At 43.6% G+C, this 20,920-nt stretch overlaps 1 protein-coding gene across 1 annotated transcript; it reads right to left on the bottom strand.

Moving 5' to 3' along the window:
- Nucleotides 1–5,868: 5,868 nt before the first annotated feature.
- LOC139248754 (probable G-protein coupled receptor 139) lies at nt 5,869–16,810 on the bottom strand. Its single transcript, XM_070872176.1, has 2 exons — nt 16,744–16,810; nt 5,869–6,779 (listed from the first exon to the last, which is right to left on the bottom strand). The coding sequence occupies exons 1-2, from the start codon at nt 16,808–16,810 to the stop codon at nt 5,869–5,871; spliced, it is 978 nt and encodes a 325-aa protein (XP_070728277.1).
- Between the last annotated feature and the right edge of the window lie 4,110 nt (nt 16,811–20,920).

Raw genomic sequence — 20,920 nt, 5'->3', positions numbered from 1 at the left:
AAATGCCCAGCAACGTTATTCAGGCTGGAGGGTCTGAGAGCTAAAGAGAAGTCCATGACCTGATCCTACACTTCCAGGATGGCGTTTCAATCCAAATCCAAACCCTTCCCTTACAACATATCCCTAACTCTGATTCAAATTGGCAGACACATGGCAGATGAAATTTAATTATGAAGTAAAGTATGTTGGTAGGAAGATTGAGGAGAGGCAATATGAACTAAATTGTACAATTTAAAGCGAGAGCAAGGACAGAGAGACCTGGGTGTGTATTTACACAAATTTTTGAAGGCTGCTGGAAAGTTGAAAAGGATGTTAAATGTCATTCTGTGCCATTTGCTTCATTAATAGTGCCATAGAGCACAGAAGCAAGGAAGTTATGTTAAGATATTATAAAACACTGTTTAGGCTTCAGCTGGGGTATGGTGTTCATTTCAGGGCACCTCACATTGGGATAAAATGTCAAGGCATTGGAGCATGTACAGAAGAGAAATTCTAGAGTGGTTCCATGGATGAGGGTCTTCAGTTATGTGGAGACACTGGAGAACAGGGGTTCCTCTCCTTAGAACAGAGGATATTAATGGCAGATTGATACGAGGAATGGGGACCTCAGTTATATGGACTGACTGGAGATACTGGTGTTGTTCTGATTTGAGCAGAGATGGTCAGGTGTTTCCCTCGGTATATGAAATTAAAAAGTGGCGAAAGTAAATGTTGGCCCCTGAGAGGACGAGACCGGGGAACTAGTAATGGGGAACATGGAGATGGCAGAAACTCTAAACAATTATTTTGTATCAGTCTTTACAGTAGAGGATACTAACAATATTCCGACTGTGGATAGTCATAGGGTAATAGCGGGGGAGGAACTTAACACAATCAAAATCACTAAGGAGGTGGTTCTCAGTAAGATAATGGGACAAAAGGCAGGTAAATCCCTTGGACCTGATGGCTTGCATCCTCGGGTCTTAAGAGAACTAGTGGCAGGGATTGTGGATGCATTGTTTGAATTTACAAAATTTCCCTGGATTCTGGAGAGGTCCCAGCAGATTGGAAAACTGCAAATTGAACGCCTCCTATTTAATATAGGAGGCAAACAAAAAGCAGGAAACTATAGACCAGTTAGCCTAACATCTATGCTTGGGAAAATGTTGGAGTCCATTATTAAAGGAGCAGTAGCTGGACATTTGGATAAGCAAAATTCGGTCAGACAGAGTCAGCATGGATTTATGAAGGGGAAGTCATGTTTGACAAATTTACTGGAGGTCTTTGAGGATGTAACGAATGGGGTAGATAAAGCGGAAGCAGTGGATGTGGTGTATTTCGAATCCCAGAAGACATTTGACAAGGTGCCACATAAAGGGTTACTGCACAAGATAAAAGTTCATGGGGTTGGGGGTAATAGTTTATCATGGTTGGAGGATTGGCTAACTAACAGAAAACAAAGATTCAGGATAAATGGTTCATTTCTTGGTTGGCAATCAGTAACTAGTGGGTTCCACAGGTATCAGTGCTGGGACCCCAACTATTTACAATCTATATTAATAACTTGGAAGAAGGGACCGAGTGTAACGTAGCCAAGTTCACTGACGATACAAAGATGGGAGGAAAAGCAATGTGTGAGGAGGACACATAAAATCTGCAAAAGGCTAAATGAGTGGTCAAAAAATTGGCAGATGGAGTATAATATTGGGAAGTGTGAGGTCTAGCACTTTGGCAGGATAAATCATAGCGCAAGTTATTATTTAATGGAGAAAGTTTGCAAAGGGCCGCATTACAGCGGGAACTTGGGGTACTTGCGCATGAAACACAAAAGCATAGTATGTAGTTACATATATTTATCAGGAAGGCCAATGGTATCTTGGCCTTTATTGCAAAGTGGATGGAGTACAAAATCAGGGATGTCTTGCTACAGTTGTACAACGTATTGGTGAAGCGACACCAGGAATACTGCGTGCAATTTTGGTTTCCATAATTACGAAAGGAAAAACTTGCTTTGGAGGCAATTCAGAGATGGTTCACTCGGTTGATTCCGGGGATGGGGTAGTAGACTTATGAGAAAAGGTTGAGTAAGTTGGGCCTCTATTCATTGCAGTTCAGAAGAATGCGAGGTGATCTTATTGAAACGTATAATATTATGAGGGGGCTTGACAAGGTGGATGCAGAGAGGATGTTTCCACTGATGCGGGAGACTAGAACTAGAGGGCATGATCTTAGAATAAGGTGCCCCCCATTTAAAACTGCGATGAGGAGGAATTTCTTCTCTCGGAGTCTTGTAAATCTATGGAATTTGCTGCCTCGGAGAGCTGTGAAAGCTGGGACATTGAATACACTTAAGACAGAGATAGACAGTTTCTTGAGCGATAAGGAGATAAGGGGTTATGGGAAGTGGGCGGGAATGTGGAGCTGAGTCCAGGATCATATCAGCCATTATCTTATTGCATGACGTAGCAGGATCGAGGGGCAGAATTGCCTACTGCTGTTCCTATTTCTTATGTACTCATGTAATTATGTTAATGAGAAATTGACCAGAATGGTTCCCGGAATATGGTCCTTTAGTTACGTGGAGAGACGGGAGATGCTGGGGTTGTTTTCCTTAGAACTGAGATGGTTAAGGGAGATTTACCAGAATTGCTCCAGGGATGGGGGATTTCAGTTATGTGGAGAGATTGTAGAAGCTCGGTATGTTGTCCTCAGAGCAGAGAAGGCTAAGAAGAGATTCAATAGACGTCTTCAAAGTCCTAAATAGTTTCAATAAAGTGATAAAGGAGCAAATGTTTCCAATGACATGTGGGTCGGTAACCAGAGGACACAGATTTAATGTGATTGGCAAAAGAACCAGAAACGACTGAAGAAAAATTTTGTTTAAACAGCGAGATGTTGTGATCTGGAATGAACTGTCTGAAAGGGAGGAGGAAGCACATTCAATAGTAACTTTCAAAAGGGAATTTGCGAAAAATATTTGAAGTAAAAAAGATACAGGCGATAGAGCAGAGGAGTGGGATTAATTGGAAATCTCTACCAAAGAGACAGAGCCGGCACGATTTGCCGAATGGACTCTCTCTGCGCTGTACAATTCTATGATTCTACGATCACCTACACATTAGCAAATAAGAAACTGAATGGGCCAGAAGATCAAAGTGAATTGTGGTTCAGGTGAACAAATCTTTAAAAACTGTATCGCAGGTCAGCAAAGCGATTCAAATGAAACAGTGAATTAGGGTTTATTTCTAAGCCAATTTAAATCAAAAGCAGCGAAACTGGCAAAGGTGAGAAGTGATGTTCCACAAGCATCGGTGCTGGGACCACTCCTGTTCAACATTTACATAACCAATTCGGACTCGGGAAGCGGGAGTGAAATTTCTAATTTTGTGGATGCTTCCACAATGGGCGTGTATCGTTAACACTGTGGAGCTAAGCGGCAAAAAACATTGAATACATTAATAAACTTGCAAACTGGGCGTGTAAATTGCAAAGGAACTTCTGTTGTGTATCTGTAAAGCATGCACTCCCATGTTCCACCACCAGGGAGCGCATCCCCTGAAGTCCCAAGGGATCCCAGCATCCCTTGGGAGCACTGTATATAAGCCGGCCTCTAAGGCCTGTTCCTCACTCTGGAGTGTCTTAATAAAGACTTAGGTCACTGTTACTTTAATCTCACTGTGTGCAGTCTCATCTGTGTTAGGAACACAATACATCAAAATAGAGGAGTGTGAGTTGGTGCGTTTTAATAGGAAGAATATGAAAGTGACATTCTCCTTGGAAAATAATTATCTAAACAGGAATGAGGAACAGAGGGATGGGGCAGTACATTTACACCAATCACTAAATGCAGCGCTGGAGGTTCATCAATCCATAAAAAACAAAGAACAGGCTTTTGTTCGTGTCTCGAAGGATAGAATTGTAAAACATTGAAGTTATGTAAACTTGATTGGATCCTTGGTGTAAATATTATAAAATGACATCGCGGCACTGGAGAAGATGCAAAGTGTATTTCCTGGAATGATACCAGAACTGAGAGGGTGTACTTATCAGGAAATGTTGAACAGGCCGTGGCTCTTTTGTTTAGCAAAGAGAAGACTGAGGGATGGTCAGATTGTGTCTTTCAGGATATGAAAGGCTTTGATAGGGTAGAGGGAGAAAAGATGTTTCCACTTGTGGGAGATACCAAAACTCAGGGACATAGATTGAAGACAGCCGTTAATAAATCCAACAGGGAATAAAGGACATCTTGACATCGAGGCACAAAAGGAGGTTTTAGCAAATAATCTTCATCAAATATTTAGTCTTAAGGGGAATATTAATGGAGGAGGAGAGTTAGAGACGAAACGAGGTTTAGGGAGGGAATGCTAGAGCTTGGGACCTAGGCAGCTGAAGGAGGAGGGGAGTTCGTGAGGTGGAGAGGTTTAGGGAGAGAATCCCAGAGCTTGGGACCTAGGCAGCTGAAGGAGGTGGAGAATTAGAGGTGGAGAGGTGTAGGGAGAGATTCCCAGAACTTGGGACCCAGGTTGCTGAAAGCATGCCTGCCATTGGTGGAGAAGTTTACATCGGGGATGTGCAATCTGCCAGATTTGGAGCAGCACAGAGATTTCAGGAGGACTAAGTACTGGTGTAGGTTGCAGAGGCCATGAAGTGATTTGAAAACAAGAATGATCATTTTAAAATTGAGGCGCTGTCGGACAGGGAGCCAATGTAGGTCAGCGAGCATAGGTGTGATGGGGTATTGCGATAAGGTGCAAATCAGGGGCACAGGCAGCAGAGTTTTGGATGAGCTGAGGTATATGGATGGTGGGAGATTGGAAGCCACACAGGAGAGCATTGGAGGAGTCATATCCAGAGCTGGTAATGGCACGGATGAAGTTTTGAGCAGCAAATTAACTGCAACAGAGGCACAAAGATGCCGTCCTGGTGAAGGAGTGGATATGGGGACGGAAGACCATCTCCTGCTCAAATAAGACGCTAAGGTTGCGAACGGCTGGGTTCAGCCTTCGACTGCTGACAGGAAGAGGGATGGAGTCGGTGGCTAGGGCAATGGAGATGGTGATGGGGGCCACTAGTACGGTCTCACAAATGTTTGGTTGGACTGCACCAGAACTGAAAGATAACAGTTATCAGGAACGATTGAACAGGTTGTGCTTGGTTCCTGTAGAAGACAGAGAACATAGAGGAGTCCTGATCGAAGTCTTGAAAATTATGATTGTTTTGGACCGGGTCGACGGTGACAGAAAAGTTTATACTCGTGGGAGCATCCAAATCTGTGGAACCATAAATGCAAGATAATCACTAATAACACCAATAGGGAAATAAAGAACAATGTATTTACTCAGAGAGTGGTTAGAATGTGGAACTCCCTACGTCAGGAAGTGGTTGAGATACATAGTTCAGATGCTGTCAAAGGGAAACTAGACGAGTAAATGAGAGAACATAAAATAAAAGATATGCTGAGAGGCTGAGACGACGTTTTTGCAATGGGAGGAGACTGGTCTGGAGCATAAACACCAACACAGACTAGTCGGGCCGATCTATATGTTTCTGTGCTGTCTATTCTATGTAATGTACCCTCTGAACTACAGCTCCACTCTGCCGACCTAACTATTGACGAGCTTCTCACTCTGGAAGCTGCAATGAATTCCTTCACTAAATAGCTGCAGTGACCCTTTACAGAAGAACTCTGACAGAATGCAACAAGCTCGTGGTGCTGACCAGAAAGACAAGGTGGGTCATGTCAATCAGAAATAGTGCCGTGTCCTAAACAGGTCGCTGGGTGTATTATCAGATCACCAGCCATTCCTGGCGTAATTCAGGGGATGGAAGTCTGGGGCTAAATATTATATTCCTGGACTGGAAACACTGGGACCCGCCTCTGGCCTGTGCTCAGTTGTTCTGTTTATTAATTAATTGTATAATCGATGTAAACGGATATTTCACCGCGCTCTTCAACTGTTCTCTGAACTTGGACTGGGTCACCCCGTAAATAAATGTGTTTGTGCAGCAACTTAAATTCCGCAGTATATATCCGACTTGTCGAAAGGTATATAAAGAAGCATTGTAATCAGCGGGATGTATTCCTGCAATGCTATAATATAAGAATTCTATAACAAATATCAGCCACAGCAGTATGAAGCTGCCAGATATGGTGAAGAGTAAAATGACAGACTTCCTCCTGCTCTCCATCTCTGGGTCACTGCCATTCCCCCCCTTGCTCTCACCCCTCAGACCCCTCCGGACTCGACTGGCCACTGAAATGTGTCTGATTGTCAGAGCATTGAGTAACAAAATTACAGCGAATGGGAGCAGTGGGGTTAATACCGTATCAAACCAGTCAAATCCCAGCCATCCGGGCTCAGTATAATAGGCTGGCATTGAATAACAGAACCACTGAACATTGTCGATTATATATCCAGGTACAATTGTAAAGTAGTGAGGAATGTTTTTTGAGCAGAGCAGAATGCAGCTTGTTGCCAGGACCACAGCCGCAGTTCTCCCGGTGCAATATTTGGTTTTCAGCTTCTGCCAAGAAATGGCCACAAATCGATCAAAGGTGAAAGTGACGGTGAACCAGACAGAACAGTCAGTGGCTACACAGGACAGGAGACGTATAACGCGACACACAGGGGTGATACCCAGGAAAGACCACGGGAAATAATACCAACTGATCCGGTACAGTATGATCGCAGTGATGACGACCAGTAGATCCGCCGCTGCCATGGCAACCAGGTAGCGAGTGGTGCAGGTGGACAGACCGCACTTTCCCCGGGACAGGACCACAATCGCCACTAAATTCACTGTAATAAACAGAAGGGAAAAGAGACAGTCAATTATTGGTCACACATTGTCGGTGACTGAGCCCAGACAGTAAGGCCTGTCATTTCGCACCAAAACAGTCGGGTGGACATCGGCTCAGGAGTTAACATGAAACATAGAAACATAGAAACATAGAAAATAGGTGCAGGAGCAGGCCATTCAGCCCTTCTAGCCTGCACCGCCATTCAATGAGTTCATGGCTGAACATGAAACTTCAGTACCCACTTCCTGCTTTCTCGCCATAACCCTTGATCCCCCGAGTAGTAAGGACTTCATCTAACTCCCTTTTGAATATATTTAGTGAATTGGCCTCAACTACTTTCTGTGGTAGAGAATTCCACAGGTTCACCACTCTCTGGGTGAAGAAGTTTCTCCTCATCTCGGTCCTAAATGGCTTACCCCTTATCCTCAGACTGTGACCCCTGGTTCTGGACTTCCCCAACATTGGGAACATTCTTTCTGCATCTAACCTGTCTAAACCCGTCAGAATTTTAAACGTTTCTATGAGGTCCCCTCTCATTCTTCTGAACTCCAATGAATACAAGCCCAATTGATCCAATCTTTCTTGATAAGTCAGTCCCACCATCCCAGGAGTCAGTCTGGTGAACCTTCGCTGCACTCCCACAACAGCAAGAATGTCCTTCCTCAAGTTAGGAGACCAAAACTGTACACAATACTCCAGGTGTGGCCTCACCAAGGCCCTGTACAACTGTAGCAACACCTCCCTGCCCCTGTATTCAAATCCCCTCGCTATGAAGGCCAACATGCCATTTGCTTTCTTAACCGCCTGCTGTACTTCCATGCTAACCTTCAATGACTGATGTACCATGACACCCAGGTCTCGTTGCACCTTCCCTTTTCCTAATCTGTCACCATTCAGATAATAGTCTGTCTCTCTGTTTTTACCACCAAAGTGGATAACCTCACATTTATCCACATTATACTTCATCTGCCATGCATTTGCCCACTCACCTAACCTATCCAAGTCACTCTGCAGCCTAATAGCATCCTCCTCGCAGCTCACACTGCCACCCAACTTAGTATCATCCGCAAATTTGGAGATACTGCATTTAATCCCCTCGTCTAAATCATTAATGTACAATGTAAACAGCTGGGGCCCCAGCACAGAACCTTGCGGTACCCCACTAGTCACTGCCTGCCATTCTGAAAAGTACCCGTTTACTCCTACTCTTTGCTTCCTGTCTGACAACCAGTTCTCAATCCACGTCAGCACACTACCCCCAATCCCATGTGCTTTAACTTTGCACATTAATCTCTTGTGTGAGACCTTGTCGAAAGCCTTCTGAAAGTCCAAATATACCACATCAACTGGTTCTCCTTTGTCCACTTTACTGGAAACATCCTCAAAAAATTCCAGAAGATTTGTCAAGCATGATTTCCTTTTCACAAATCCATGCTGACTTGGACCTATCATGTCACCATTTTCCAGATGCACTGCTATGACATCCTTAATAATTGATTCCATCATTTTACCCACTACTGAGGTCAGGCTGACCGGTCTATAATTCCCTGTTTTCTCTCTCCCTCCTTTTTTAAAAAGTGGGGTTACATTGGCTACCCTCCACTCCATAGGAACTGATCCAGAGTCAATAGAATGTTGGAAAATGACTGTCAATGCATCCGCTATTTCCAAGGCCACCTCCTTAAGTACTCTAGGATGCAGTCCATCAGGCCCTGGGGATTTATCGGCCTTCAATCCCATAAATTTCCCCAACACAATTTCCCGACTAATAAAGATTTCCCTCACTTCCCCCTCCTTACTCCACCCTCTGACCCCTTTTATATCCGGAAGGTTGTTTGTATCCTCCTTAGTGAATACCGAACCAAAGTACTTGTTCAATTGGTCTGCCATTTCTTTGTTCCCCGTTATGACTTCCCCTGATTCTGACTGCAGGGGACCTACGTTTGTCTTCACCAACCTTTTTCTCTTTACATACCTATAGAAACTTTTGCAATCCGCCTTAATGTTCCCTGCAAGCTTCTTCTCGTACTCCATTTTCCCTGCCCTAATCAAACCCTTTGTCCTCCTCTGCTGAGTTCTAAATTTCTCCCAGTCCCCAGGTTCGCTGCTATTTCTCGCCAATTTGTATGCCACTTCCTTGGCTTTAATACTATCCCTGATTTCCCTAGATAGCCACGGTTGAGCCACCTTCCCTTTTCTATTTTTACGCCAGACAGGAATGTACAATTGTTGTAATTCATCCATGCGGTCTCTAAATGTCTGCCATTGCCCATCCACAGTCAACCCCCTAAGTATCATTCGCCAATCTATCCTAGCCAATTCACGCCTCATACCTTCAAAGTTACCCTTCTTTAAGTTCTGGACCATGGTCTCTGAATTAACTTTTTCATTCTCCATCCTAATGCAGAATTCCACCATATTATGGTCACTCTTCCCCAAGGGGCCTCGCACAATGAGATTGCTAATTAATCCTCTCTCATTACACAACACCCAGTCTAAGATGGCCTCCCCCCTAGTTGGTTCCTCAACATATTGGTCTAGAAAACCATCCCTTATGCACTCCAGGAAATCCTCCTCCACCGTATTGCTTCCAGTTTGGCTAGCCCAATCTATGTGCATATTAAAGTCACCCATTATAACTGCTACACCTTTATTGCATGCACCCCTAATTTCCTGTTTGATGCCCTCCCCAACATCCCTATTACTGTTTGGAGGTCTGTACACAACTCCTACTAACGTTTTTTGCCCTTTGGTGTTCTGCAGCTCTACCCATATAGATTCCACATCATCCAAGCTAATGTCTTTCCTAACTATTGCATTAATCTCCTATTTAACCAGCAATGCTACCCCACCTCCTTTTCCTTTTATTCTATCCTTACTGAATGTTGAATACCCCTGAATGTTGAGTTCCCAGCCCTGATCATCCTGGAGCCACGTCTCCGTAATCCCAATCACATGATATTTGTTAACATCTATTTGCGCAATTAATTCATCCACCTTATTGCGGATACTCCTTGCATTAAGACACAAAGCCTTCAGGCTTGTTTTATTAACACCCTTTGTCCTTTTAGAATTTTGCTGTACAGTGGCCCTTTTTGTTCTTTGCCTTGGGTTTCTCTGCCCTCCACTTTTTCTCATCTCCTTTCTGTCTTTTGCTTTTGTCTCCTTTTTGTTTCCCTCTGTCTCCCTGCATTGGTTCCCATCCCCCTGCCATATTAGTTTAAATCCTCCCCAACAGCACTAGCAAACACTCCCCCTAGGACATTGGTTCCGGTCCTGCCCATGTGCAGACCGTCCGGTTTGTACTGGTCCCACCTCCCCCAGAACCGGTCCCAATGCCCCAGGAATTTGAATCCCTCCCTGCTGCACCACTGCTCAAGCCACGTATTCATCTGCGCTATCCTGCGATTCCTAACGTATATCATCCCAATGCAACCTACCTCCAACCCGCTACTTCCCAGTTTAGCAGAGACATTTCAGTGGGAGGGAAGCCGAGCCACCCCAGCGGGCGGGTCGGCAAAATTAATGGTAACATAGAAAGATAGAAAACAGGTGCAGGATTAGGCCATCCGGTCCTTCGAGCCTGCACCACCATTCAATAAGATCATGGCTGATCATTCCCTCTTTACCCCTTTCCTGCTTTCTCTCCATACCCCTTGATCCCTTTAGCCGTAAGGGCCATAACTAACTCCCTCATAAATATATCCAATGAACTGCCATCAACAACACCATGTGGCAGGGAATTCCCCTGGTTAACAATTCTCTGAGTGAAGAAGTTTCTCCTCATCTTGGTTCTAAATCGCTTACCCCTTATCCTTAGACTGTGTCCCCTGGTTCTGGACTTCCCCAACATAGGGAACATTCTGAAACTATGACCCCTAGTTCTAGATTCCGACACGAGGGGCAACACCCTCTCTGCATCTACCCTGTCGAGCCCCCTTAGAATCTTATACGTTTCAATAAGATTACCGCTGATTCTTCTAAACTCCAACGATTATAGGCCCAGCCTGCTCAACATTTGCTCATAAGACAAGACCTTCATCTCAGGAACCAGCCTGATGAACCTTCGCTGAACAGTGCATGGTCACTGCAGGAAGATAATCAACCAGTGAGGATCGGGGACCGGGAAACCACACCACTACTGTAGACCCTCAGCCCGCGTTATTGACTCAACTGGTCACTGTCTCCATGACTCTGCCTCCTCCCTCCTCTCCTACCCTTTCCACACTAGGTTACAGGCCCACAGGATCAGGACCACAGAAGGCGGGTATCTTCAGCTCAGAAAAAGGAAGACATGTTGTAAGCACTGGTGTGGGAGGTGGCATCATCGGAACAGATGCAACGCAGGCAGCGACACTCGGAGAATGTAATAGAGTCCTTCCCGCAAGCTGGGTGAGAGGTCATATCATCAAGGTAGCTGGAGCACTCTGCCGGATTATGGTAGATATTTGTCGAGAGCCTGTCCTCAGAAATGGACTTAGAGATGTCGAGGAAGGGGAGGGTAGTGTCAGACGGAGCATGTGAAGGAGACAGAGGGGCGTAAATTAGAAGCAAGGTTGACTGCATAATTAGAATAATGATTATTACTAATATTAATAATAACTATATTATTAATAATAATAACAATAACTTTTATTTCTATCACGCCTTTAATTTTGTTAAACATCCCAAGGTGCTTCAGAACAGTCTTAACAGGACAACACAGAAACATGGGACACCGAGATAAAAAATAAGAAATTAAAGCACATGACCAAAAGCTTGGTAAAAGAGGTTTAAGGAGGGACTTCCAGAGTTTAGGGCCCAAATAGCTAAAGGTAAGGCCACTGATGGTTGAGCAGTATAATGAGGGATGTTCGAAAGGACAGCATTTGAAGAGCGGAGATAGCTTGAGGGGTTATGATGCAGAATACGATTATAGAGATAGGGAGCTGCAAGGCCATGGAGAGATTTGTGAACAAGGATGATCATTTTCAAAATCGAAGCGTTCATTAACCGGGAGCCAATGTATGTCAGAAAGCACAGAGCTGAGGTGATGGCTGATCATGACTTTGTGCGAGTTAGGACATTTTCCACGTCATGGCTAGAAAATTAAATTGCGCAAACACAGTCATCAATGTACCTGAACAATATGTGAAGGAGGGGACCGGAGTAGAATTGGAACAACGAAGGTTCCCTGTATCCCAAGAAAAGGCAGCATAGCAAGGGACCATCCGAGCTCCCATACCTGGACCATTGGAGAGTGGAGATAGAATATTGTTCAGACCAGAGGTCCAGCACTTGTACTTTCAGCAGGGGCAGTGCACTGGGGTCACTATCAGGATCAGCAACCTGCAAGGGTTTTCATTCCCAGCCCAAAGCCCGTGAGGGCGAGACGACTTCCAGTGTGAATGGCGAGTGAATTAAATTGTAAATGGGGCACTCAGAATGTATCAGCGGCGATAGGCGCAGGGAAACTCGCCATCCGCTGCGAGTTTCAGGGATGCTCGGGTTTACTGTACAATTGGACCATTTTCCAGACCTCGGGAGCCTACAGTCAACAAAGGCAGACTTTGATGGCAAAGTCCAACATTGCCTTCAGTGTGTCTGTGCAGACTTCGGACGCCTGAGGAAGAATGTGTTTGAAGACCAGGACAAAGCTCATGGTCGACACGGCCCGCCTATATGGTTCAGAGACATGGAATATTTACAGCAGACACCACAAAGCACAGGAGAAGTACCAACGCAGTCTCCGCAATTTCCTGCAAATTAATTGGCCGGAGTGTCACACCAACATCAGTGTTCTCGGTCAGGTTAATATCCCCAGCAGCGAAGCATTGACCACATTCGATCAGCTCCGTTGGACGGGCCACATCGTCGGCATGCCTGACATTAGATCCAAAAAGCAAACGCTCCACACGCTGATTCGTTATTGTAAGCGAGCCACAGGTGGGCAGAAGAAAGCTACCATGAAACACTCCAAACCTCTTTTAATAATTGCAACGGCCCCTCCTATACCTGGTAATCCCTGGCCCTAGACAGCCCAAGTGGAGGAAAAGCATCCGTGCGGTGCAGAGCACATCGATTCTCATCGCCCAGAGCAAGCTGAAGCCAAGCGTAGATAGCGGAAGGAGTGCGCAGCAACCCGGGCACCCCACACTGCCGTTCGTTCAACCAGCGTCTGCCCCATTTGTGACAGAGAATGCAGATCATGCATTGGACTCTTCAGCACTCTGGGAAATAATTGTTAGTATGGAATCGAGTAATCCTCGACTCCGAGGGTACGCCTCAGAAGCGGAAGTAGAATAAATAGTGACCCACACTGAGTACATCCGACAGTGAAAGACACTCCCAGTAATACATGGTCACTGGGTATGGTCCTCCACACCGGTTAGTGACCCACACTGAGTATATCCCACAGTGACACACACTCCCAGTAATACTTGGTCAATGGTGTACAGTGTTCCACACCGGTTAGTGACCCACACTGAGTGTATCCCACAGTGACACACACTCCCAGTAATACTTGGTCAATGGTGTACAGTGTTCCACACCGGTTAGTGACCCACACTGAGTATATCCTACAGAGACGCACATTCCCAGTAATACATGGTCAATGGTGTACGGTGTTCCACACCGGTTAATGACCCACACTCAGTATATCCTACAGTGACACACACTCCGAGTAATATGTGGTCACTGTGTTATGGTGTTCCACACCGGTTAGTGACCCAGACTCCGTATATCTACAGTGACACACACTCCGAGTAATACGTGGTCACTGGGTTATCGTGATCCACACCGGTTAGTGACCCACACTCAGTATATCCTACAGTGAAACACACTCCGAGTAATACGTGGTCACTGTGTTATGGTGTTCCACACCGGGTAGTGACCCACACTCAGTATATCCTACAGTGACAAACACTCCCAATAATACATGTTCACTGGGGTATGGTCCTCCACACTGGTTAGTGACCCACACTCAGTATATCCGACAGTGACACACACTCCCAGTAATACATGGTAAATGGTGTTACAGTGTTTCACACCGGTTAGTGCCCCACACTCAGTATATCCTACAGTGACACACATTCCCAGTTATACATGTTCACTGGGGTATAGTGTTCCACACTGGTTAGTGACCCACACTCAGTACATCCTACAGTGACACACACTTCCAGTAATACATGGTCACTGAGGTACGGTGTTTTACACCGGTGAGTCATCCACACTCAATATATCCTACAGTGACACACACTCTCAGTAATACATGGTCATTGGAGTATGGTGTTCCACACATATACTAGAACATACGAACATAAGAATTAGGAACAGGAGTAGGCCATCTAGCCCCTCGAGCCTGCTCAGCCGTTCAACAAGATCATGGCTGATCTGGCCGTGGACTCAGCTCCACTTACCTGCCCGCTCCCCAAACCCCTTGCTTCCTTTTTGGTTAAACATCTATCTATCTGTTATTTGAATACATTCAATGAGCTCGCCTCAACTGCTTCCTTGGGCAGAGAATTCCACAGATAGACAACCCTCTGGGAGAAGAAATTCCTTCTCAACTCGGTTTTCAGTAGGCTCCCCCGTATTTGGAGGCTCTGCCTCCTAGTTCTAGTCTCCCCGACCAGTGGAAACAACCTCTCTGCCTCTATTTTGCCTATCCCTTTCATTATTTTAAATGTTTCTGGAAGATCACCCCTCATCCTTCTGAACACCAACGAGTAAAGACCCAGTCTACTCAATCTATCTTCATAAGTTAACCCGCTAATCTCCAGACTCAGCCTCGTGAATCGTCTCTGTACCCCCTCCAAAGTTAGTATATCCTTCCATCAGTAATGTGACCAGAACTGCATGCAGCACTCCAGGTGCGACCTCACCAATAACCTACAGAATTGCAGCAGGACCTCCCTGCTTTTGTGTTCCCTCCCTCTCGCAATGAAGGCCAACAATCCATTCGCCTTCCTGATTACCTGCTCCACCTGCAAACTAACCTTTTGGGATTCATGCACAAGGACCCCCAGGTTCCTCTGCACCGCAGCATGTTGTAATTTCTCCCCATTCAAATAATATTCCCTTTTACTGTTTTTTTTCCAAGGTGAATGACCTCACACTTTCCGACATTGTAGTCCATCTGCCAAGCCTTAGCCCATTCGTTTAACCTCTCTAAATCTATTTGCAGCCTCGATGTGTCCTTGACACAACCCGCTTTCCCACTAATCTTAGTGTCATCTGCAAATTTGTTACACTGCACTCCGTCCCCTCTTCCAGATCATCTATATATATTGTAAACAGTTGTGTTCCCAGCACCGATCCCTTTGGCACTCCACTAACCACCGATTTCCAACCTGAAAAGGATCCATTTATCCAGACTCTCTGCTTTGTGGTAGCCAGCCAATTTTCAATCCATGGTAATACATTTCCTCTGACTCCGCGTAAATGATCACTGGAGAACAGTGTTTCACATTGGTTAGTGACCCACACTCAGGTATCCTACAGTGACAGACAGTCCCAGTAATACACGGTTACTGGGGTACAGTGTTCGACACCGGTTAGTGACCTACACTGACTATATCCTACAGTGACTCACTCTCCCATTACTACATGGTCACTGAGGTACTGTGTTCCACACCGGTTAGTGACTCACACTCTGTATATCCTACAGTCATACACACTCCCAGTAATACATGGTCACTGGGGTATGGTGTTTCACAGCGGTTAGTGGCCTACACTCAGTCTATCCTAAAGTGATACATACTCCCAGTCATACATGGTCACTGGGGTACTGTGTTCCATACCGGTTAGTGACCCACACTCAGTCTATCCTACAGACATACACACTCCAAGTAATACATGGTTACTGGGGTACTGTGTTCCACACCGGTTAATGACCTGCACTCAGTATATTCTACAGTGACAGACACTACCAGTAATACATGGTCACTGATGTACAGTGTTCCACACCGGTTAGTGACCCACACTCAGTATATCCTACAGTGACACACACTCCAAGTAATACATGGTCACTGGAGTACCGTGTTCCACAGCGGTTAGTGACCCACACTCAGTATATCCTACAGTAACACACACTCCACGTAATACATGGTCACGGAGATGCGGTGTTCCACACCGGTTAGTGACCCACACTCAGTATATCCTACAGTTACTCACACTCCCAGTAATACATAGTAACTGGGGTACACTGTTCCACACCGGTTAGTGACCCACACTCATTATATCCTACAGTGCCACCCACTCCCAGCAATACATGTTCACTGGGGTACACTGTTCCACTCTGGTTAGTGACCACACTCAGTATATCCTACAGGTACACACACTCACATTAATACATGCTCACTGGCGTACTGTGTTCCATACTGGTTAGTGACTCACACTCTGTATATCCTACACTGACAGACAGTCCCAGTTATACACAGTCACGGGGGTACGGGGTTCCACACCGGTTAGTGACCAACACTCAGTATATCCTACAGTTATACATACTCCCAGTAATACATGGTCACTGGGGTATAGTGTTCCACACCGGTTCGTGACCCACACTCAGTATATCCTGCAGTGACTCACACTCTCAGTAAAACATGGTCACTCGGGTATGGTATTCCACACCGGTCAGTGACCCACACTCAGTATATCCTACAGTGACACACACTGCCAGTAAAACCTTCTCTCAGAGAGTTGCTGCACTGAGGACTGTTACAACTACACGATGTTCCACTCAAGGCATAACTTGATAATTCAATGAGCCTCTTAGTTGCAAGCAGATGTTTATATCAAATGAGACAAAGGAATCAAACTGCAGATGTAATTGAGCACAATTGACTTCATAGAATGGTATCACTGATCGTGTGTCTGTATAACAGTGACCACTACACCAACATTTAACATTATCAGTCACAGAGCAAAACCAGAGACCAGTCCATGCAGAGATTTACACAACTTCAATGGTTATAGTCACTTACCAGGAACGCCGGTGACGGCAATGATCATGTAGCATATTTGCCTTGCTAATCTAACAGTCTGATACATTTTCTGTGTGAGGCGATGTGCCCCTTCGCTCTGCAGGCAATCTCCCAGTATTATACTCTGTGGAGATACAATCCAGAGCATTCAATTTATACCCTGCATAATCACCACAGTGACATTGAGGTTACGACATCGCTCAAATTGGTTATTGTTATAATTTGAACAAACAGATTACGACATTGGAGAAAAGTCCCTGTTGTGATGGAATACATTTGGAGTTGAAATTGGAAAAAACAAAGACAGGACAATTCTGATTATATCCATTAACAAATGAAGATTGCCTCTATATCCTGCCAGCAACAGATTGTTGTTTGAAACAACATCAGGCCCATATCTAGATATGATATTGATCCACTGATGACTTTCACTCTGCTATGGCCATTCAGAAACTACATTCCAAATGTTCAAGTGCCCCCTCAATTTTACTCAACTGCAACCTAGGATGGAGCAGCCTTCCTTAAATGCAGCCATTCAATGAAAATATTTAAGTGAATCATTTGTGTCAATCGTCCTCAAACTAATTCAGCTCCACAAACTAATACAGACCCTCAAACTAATACAGTCCCTCAAACTAATACAGGCGCTCAAACTAATACAGTCCATCAAAATTATACAGTCCACGATGCCACACCACAGAGGGGGCTGTGTTGGGAAACCGTGGTAGTAACTACAACAGGTGCTATATAAGGGTGAAGGCAGTCTGGAGCTGAACACTAAAGGACGAAGGTCACAGCAGTTAGATTTACACAAGACCGTGTGTAGTCAGTGATTTTTGTGCTACATACACCAGAGTATTAGTTTGATGGATAGTATTAGTTTGAGGGGCTGTATTAGTAAGGGTCTGTATTAGTTTGATGGACTGTATTAGTTTGAGGGACTGTATTAGTTTGAGGGACTGTATTTGTTTGATGGACTGTATTAGTTTGAGGGCCTGTATTAGTTTGAGGATCTGTATTAGTTTGATGGACTGTATTAGTTTGATGGACTGTATTAGTTTGAGGTTCTCTATTAGTTTGATGGTCTGTATTAGTTTGAGGGTCTGTATTAGTTTGAGGGTCTGTATTAGTTTGAGTGAATGTATTAGTTTGATGGACTATATTTGTTTGCTGGACTGTATTAGTTTGAGGGTCTGTATTAGTTTGAGGGTCTGTATTAGTTTGAGGGACATTATTAGTTTGATGGACCGTATTAGTTTGAGGGTATCTTTTAGTTTGATGGATTGAATTAGTTTGATGGACTGTATTTGTTTGAGGGACTGTATTAGTTTGACGGACTGTATTAGTTTGATGGACTGTATTAGTTTGATGGACTGTATTAGTTTGATGGACTGTGTTAGTTTGAGGGACTGTATTAGTTTTAGGGCCTGTATTAGTTTGAGGGACTGTATTAGTTTGAGGGACTGTATTAGTTTGAGGGTCTGTATTAGTTTGAGAGACTGTATTAGTTTGATGGACTGTGTTAGTTTGAGGGACTGTATTAGTTTTAGGGCCTGTATTAGTTTGAGGGACTGTATTAGTTTGAGGGACTGTATTAGTTTGATGGACTGTATTAGTTTGAGGGTCTGTATTAGTTTGATGGACTGTATTAGTTTGATGGACTGTATTAGTTTGAGGGTCTGTATTAGTTTGATGGACTGTATTAGTTTGATGGACTGTATTATTTTGAGGGACTGTATTAGTTTGAGGGGTTGTATTTGTTTGATGGACTGTATTAGTTTGAGGGGCTGTATTTGTTTATGGACTGTATTAGATTGAGGGTCTTTATTAGTTTGTGGGTCTGTATTATTTTGATGGACTGTATTATTTGATTGCACTGTATTATTTTGAGGGTCTGTATTAGTTTGAGGGGAAATATTAGTTTGATGGACTGTATTAGTTTGAGGGAATGTATTAATTTAAGGGGAAGTATTAGTTTGATGGATTGTATTCGTTTGATGGACTGTATTAGTTTGATGGACTGTATTAGTTTGCTGGACTGTATTAGTTTGATGGACTGTATTAGTTTGAGGGGATGTATTAGATTGATGGACTGCATTATTTTGAGGGGCTGTATTAGTTTGAGGGACTCTATTAGTTTGTGGGTCTGCATTAGTTTGAGGGACTGTAATAGTTTGATGGACTGTATTAGTTTGAGGGTCTGCATTAGTTTGAGGGACTGTAATAGTTTGATGGACTGTATTAGTTTGAGGGTCTGCATTAGTTTGAGGGGCTGTATTAGTTTTATGGACTGTATTAATTTGAGGGTCTGTATTAGTTTGATGGACTGCATTAGTTTGATGGACTATTAGTTTGAGGGGCTGTGTTAGTTTGATGGACTGTGTTATTTTGAGGGGCTGTATTATTTGATGGATTACATTAGTTTGACAGTCTGTATTAGTTTGAAAAACTGTATTAGTGTGAGGGACTGTATTAGTTGGATGGACAGTATTTGTTTCAGTGTCTGTAATAGTTTGAGGGACTGTATTAGTTAGAAAGGACTGTACTAGATTGAGGGACTGAATTAGTTTGATGGACTGTATTAGTTTGAAGCTCTATATTAGTTTGATGGACTGTATTAGTTTGAGGGTCTGTATTAGCTTGATGGAATGTATTAGTTTGAGGGCCTGTATTAGTATGAGGGACTGGATTAGTTTGAGGGGATCTATTAGTTTGATGGACCGTTTTAGTTTGAGGTACTGTATTAGTTTGATGGGCTGTATTAGTTTGATGGACTGTATTAGTTTGATGGACTGTATTAGTTTGAGTGACTGTATTAGTTTGATGGAGTGTATTAGTTTGCAGGTCTGTATTAGTTTGATGGACTTTATTAGTGTCAGGGTCTGTATAAGTTTGGGGGAATTTATTAGTTTGAGTGGCTATATTAGTTTTAGAACCTGTATTAGTTTCAGCGACTATATTAGTTTGTGGGACTGTATTAGTTTGAGACCCTTTATTAGTTTGAGGGATTGTATTAGTTTGAGGGTCTGTATTAGTTTGAGGATCTTTATTACTGTGAGAAACTGTATTAGTTTGAGGGTCTGTATTACTTTGAGAGACAGTATTAGTTTGAGGGTCTTTATTAGTTTGAGTTTGGGTATTAGTTTGAGAGACTGTATTCGTTTGAGAGACTGTATTAGTTTGAGGGTCTGTATTAGTTTGAGGGACAGTATTATTTTGAGGCCCTGTATTAGTTTGGAGGTTTGTATTAGTTTGAGGGTCTGTATTAGTTTAATGGACTGTATTAGTTTGATGGACTGTACTAGTTTGATTGACTGTATTAGTTTGATGGACTGAATTAGTTTGTTGGACGGTATTAGTCTGAGGGGAAGTATTAGTTTGATGGACTGTATTAGTTTGATGGAGTGTATAAATTTGATGGACTGTATTAGTTTGAGGGGATGTATTAGTTTGATGGACTGTACTAGTTTGATGGACTGTATAAATTTGAGGGGATGTATTAGTTTAATGGAATGTATTAGTTTGAGGGGCTGTATTAGTTTGAGGAACTGTATTAGTTTGAGGACCTGTATTAGTTTGTGGGTCTGTATTAGTTTGAGGGGTTCTTTTAGTTTGAGAGACAGTATTAGTTTGAGGGTCTGTATTAGTTTGTGTTTCTGTATTAGTTTGAGAGACTGTATTCGTTTGAGAGACTGTATTAGTTTGAGGGTCTGTATTACTGTGAGAGACTGTATTAGTTTGAGGGTCTGTATTACTTTGAGAGACAGTATTAGTTTGAGGGTCTGGATTAGTTTGAGTTTCTGTATTAGTTTGAGAGACTGTATTCGTTTGAGAGACTGTATTAGTTCGAGGGTCTGTATTACTTTGAGAGACTGTATTATTTTGAGGGTCTGTATTAGTTTGAGTGTCTGTATTAGTTTGAGGTTCTGTATTTGTTTGAGAGACTGTATTATTTTGAGGCCCTGTATTAGTTTGAAGGTCTGTATTAGTTTGAGGGGCTGGATTAGTTTGATGGACTGTATTAGTTGATGGACTGTGTTAGGTTGAGGGCCTGTATTAGTTTGAGGGCCTGTATTAGTTTGAGCGGCTGTATTAGTTTGAGGGTCTATATTAGTTTGATGGACTGTATTAGTTAGAAGGACTGTATTAGTTTATGGTTCTGTATTAGTTTGAGGGA

This window comes from Pristiophorus japonicus, unplaced genomic scaffold (genome assembly GCF_044704955.1).
Source record: "Pristiophorus japonicus isolate sPriJap1 unplaced genomic scaffold, sPriJap1.hap1 HAP1_SCAFFOLD_291, whole genome shotgun sequence".
Taxonomy (NCBI): domain Eukaryota; kingdom Metazoa; phylum Chordata; class Chondrichthyes; family Pristiophoridae; genus Pristiophorus; species Pristiophorus japonicus.
Note: the sequence above shows the minus strand (reverse complement) of the source record. Positions and strands in the feature narration are given on the sequence as shown.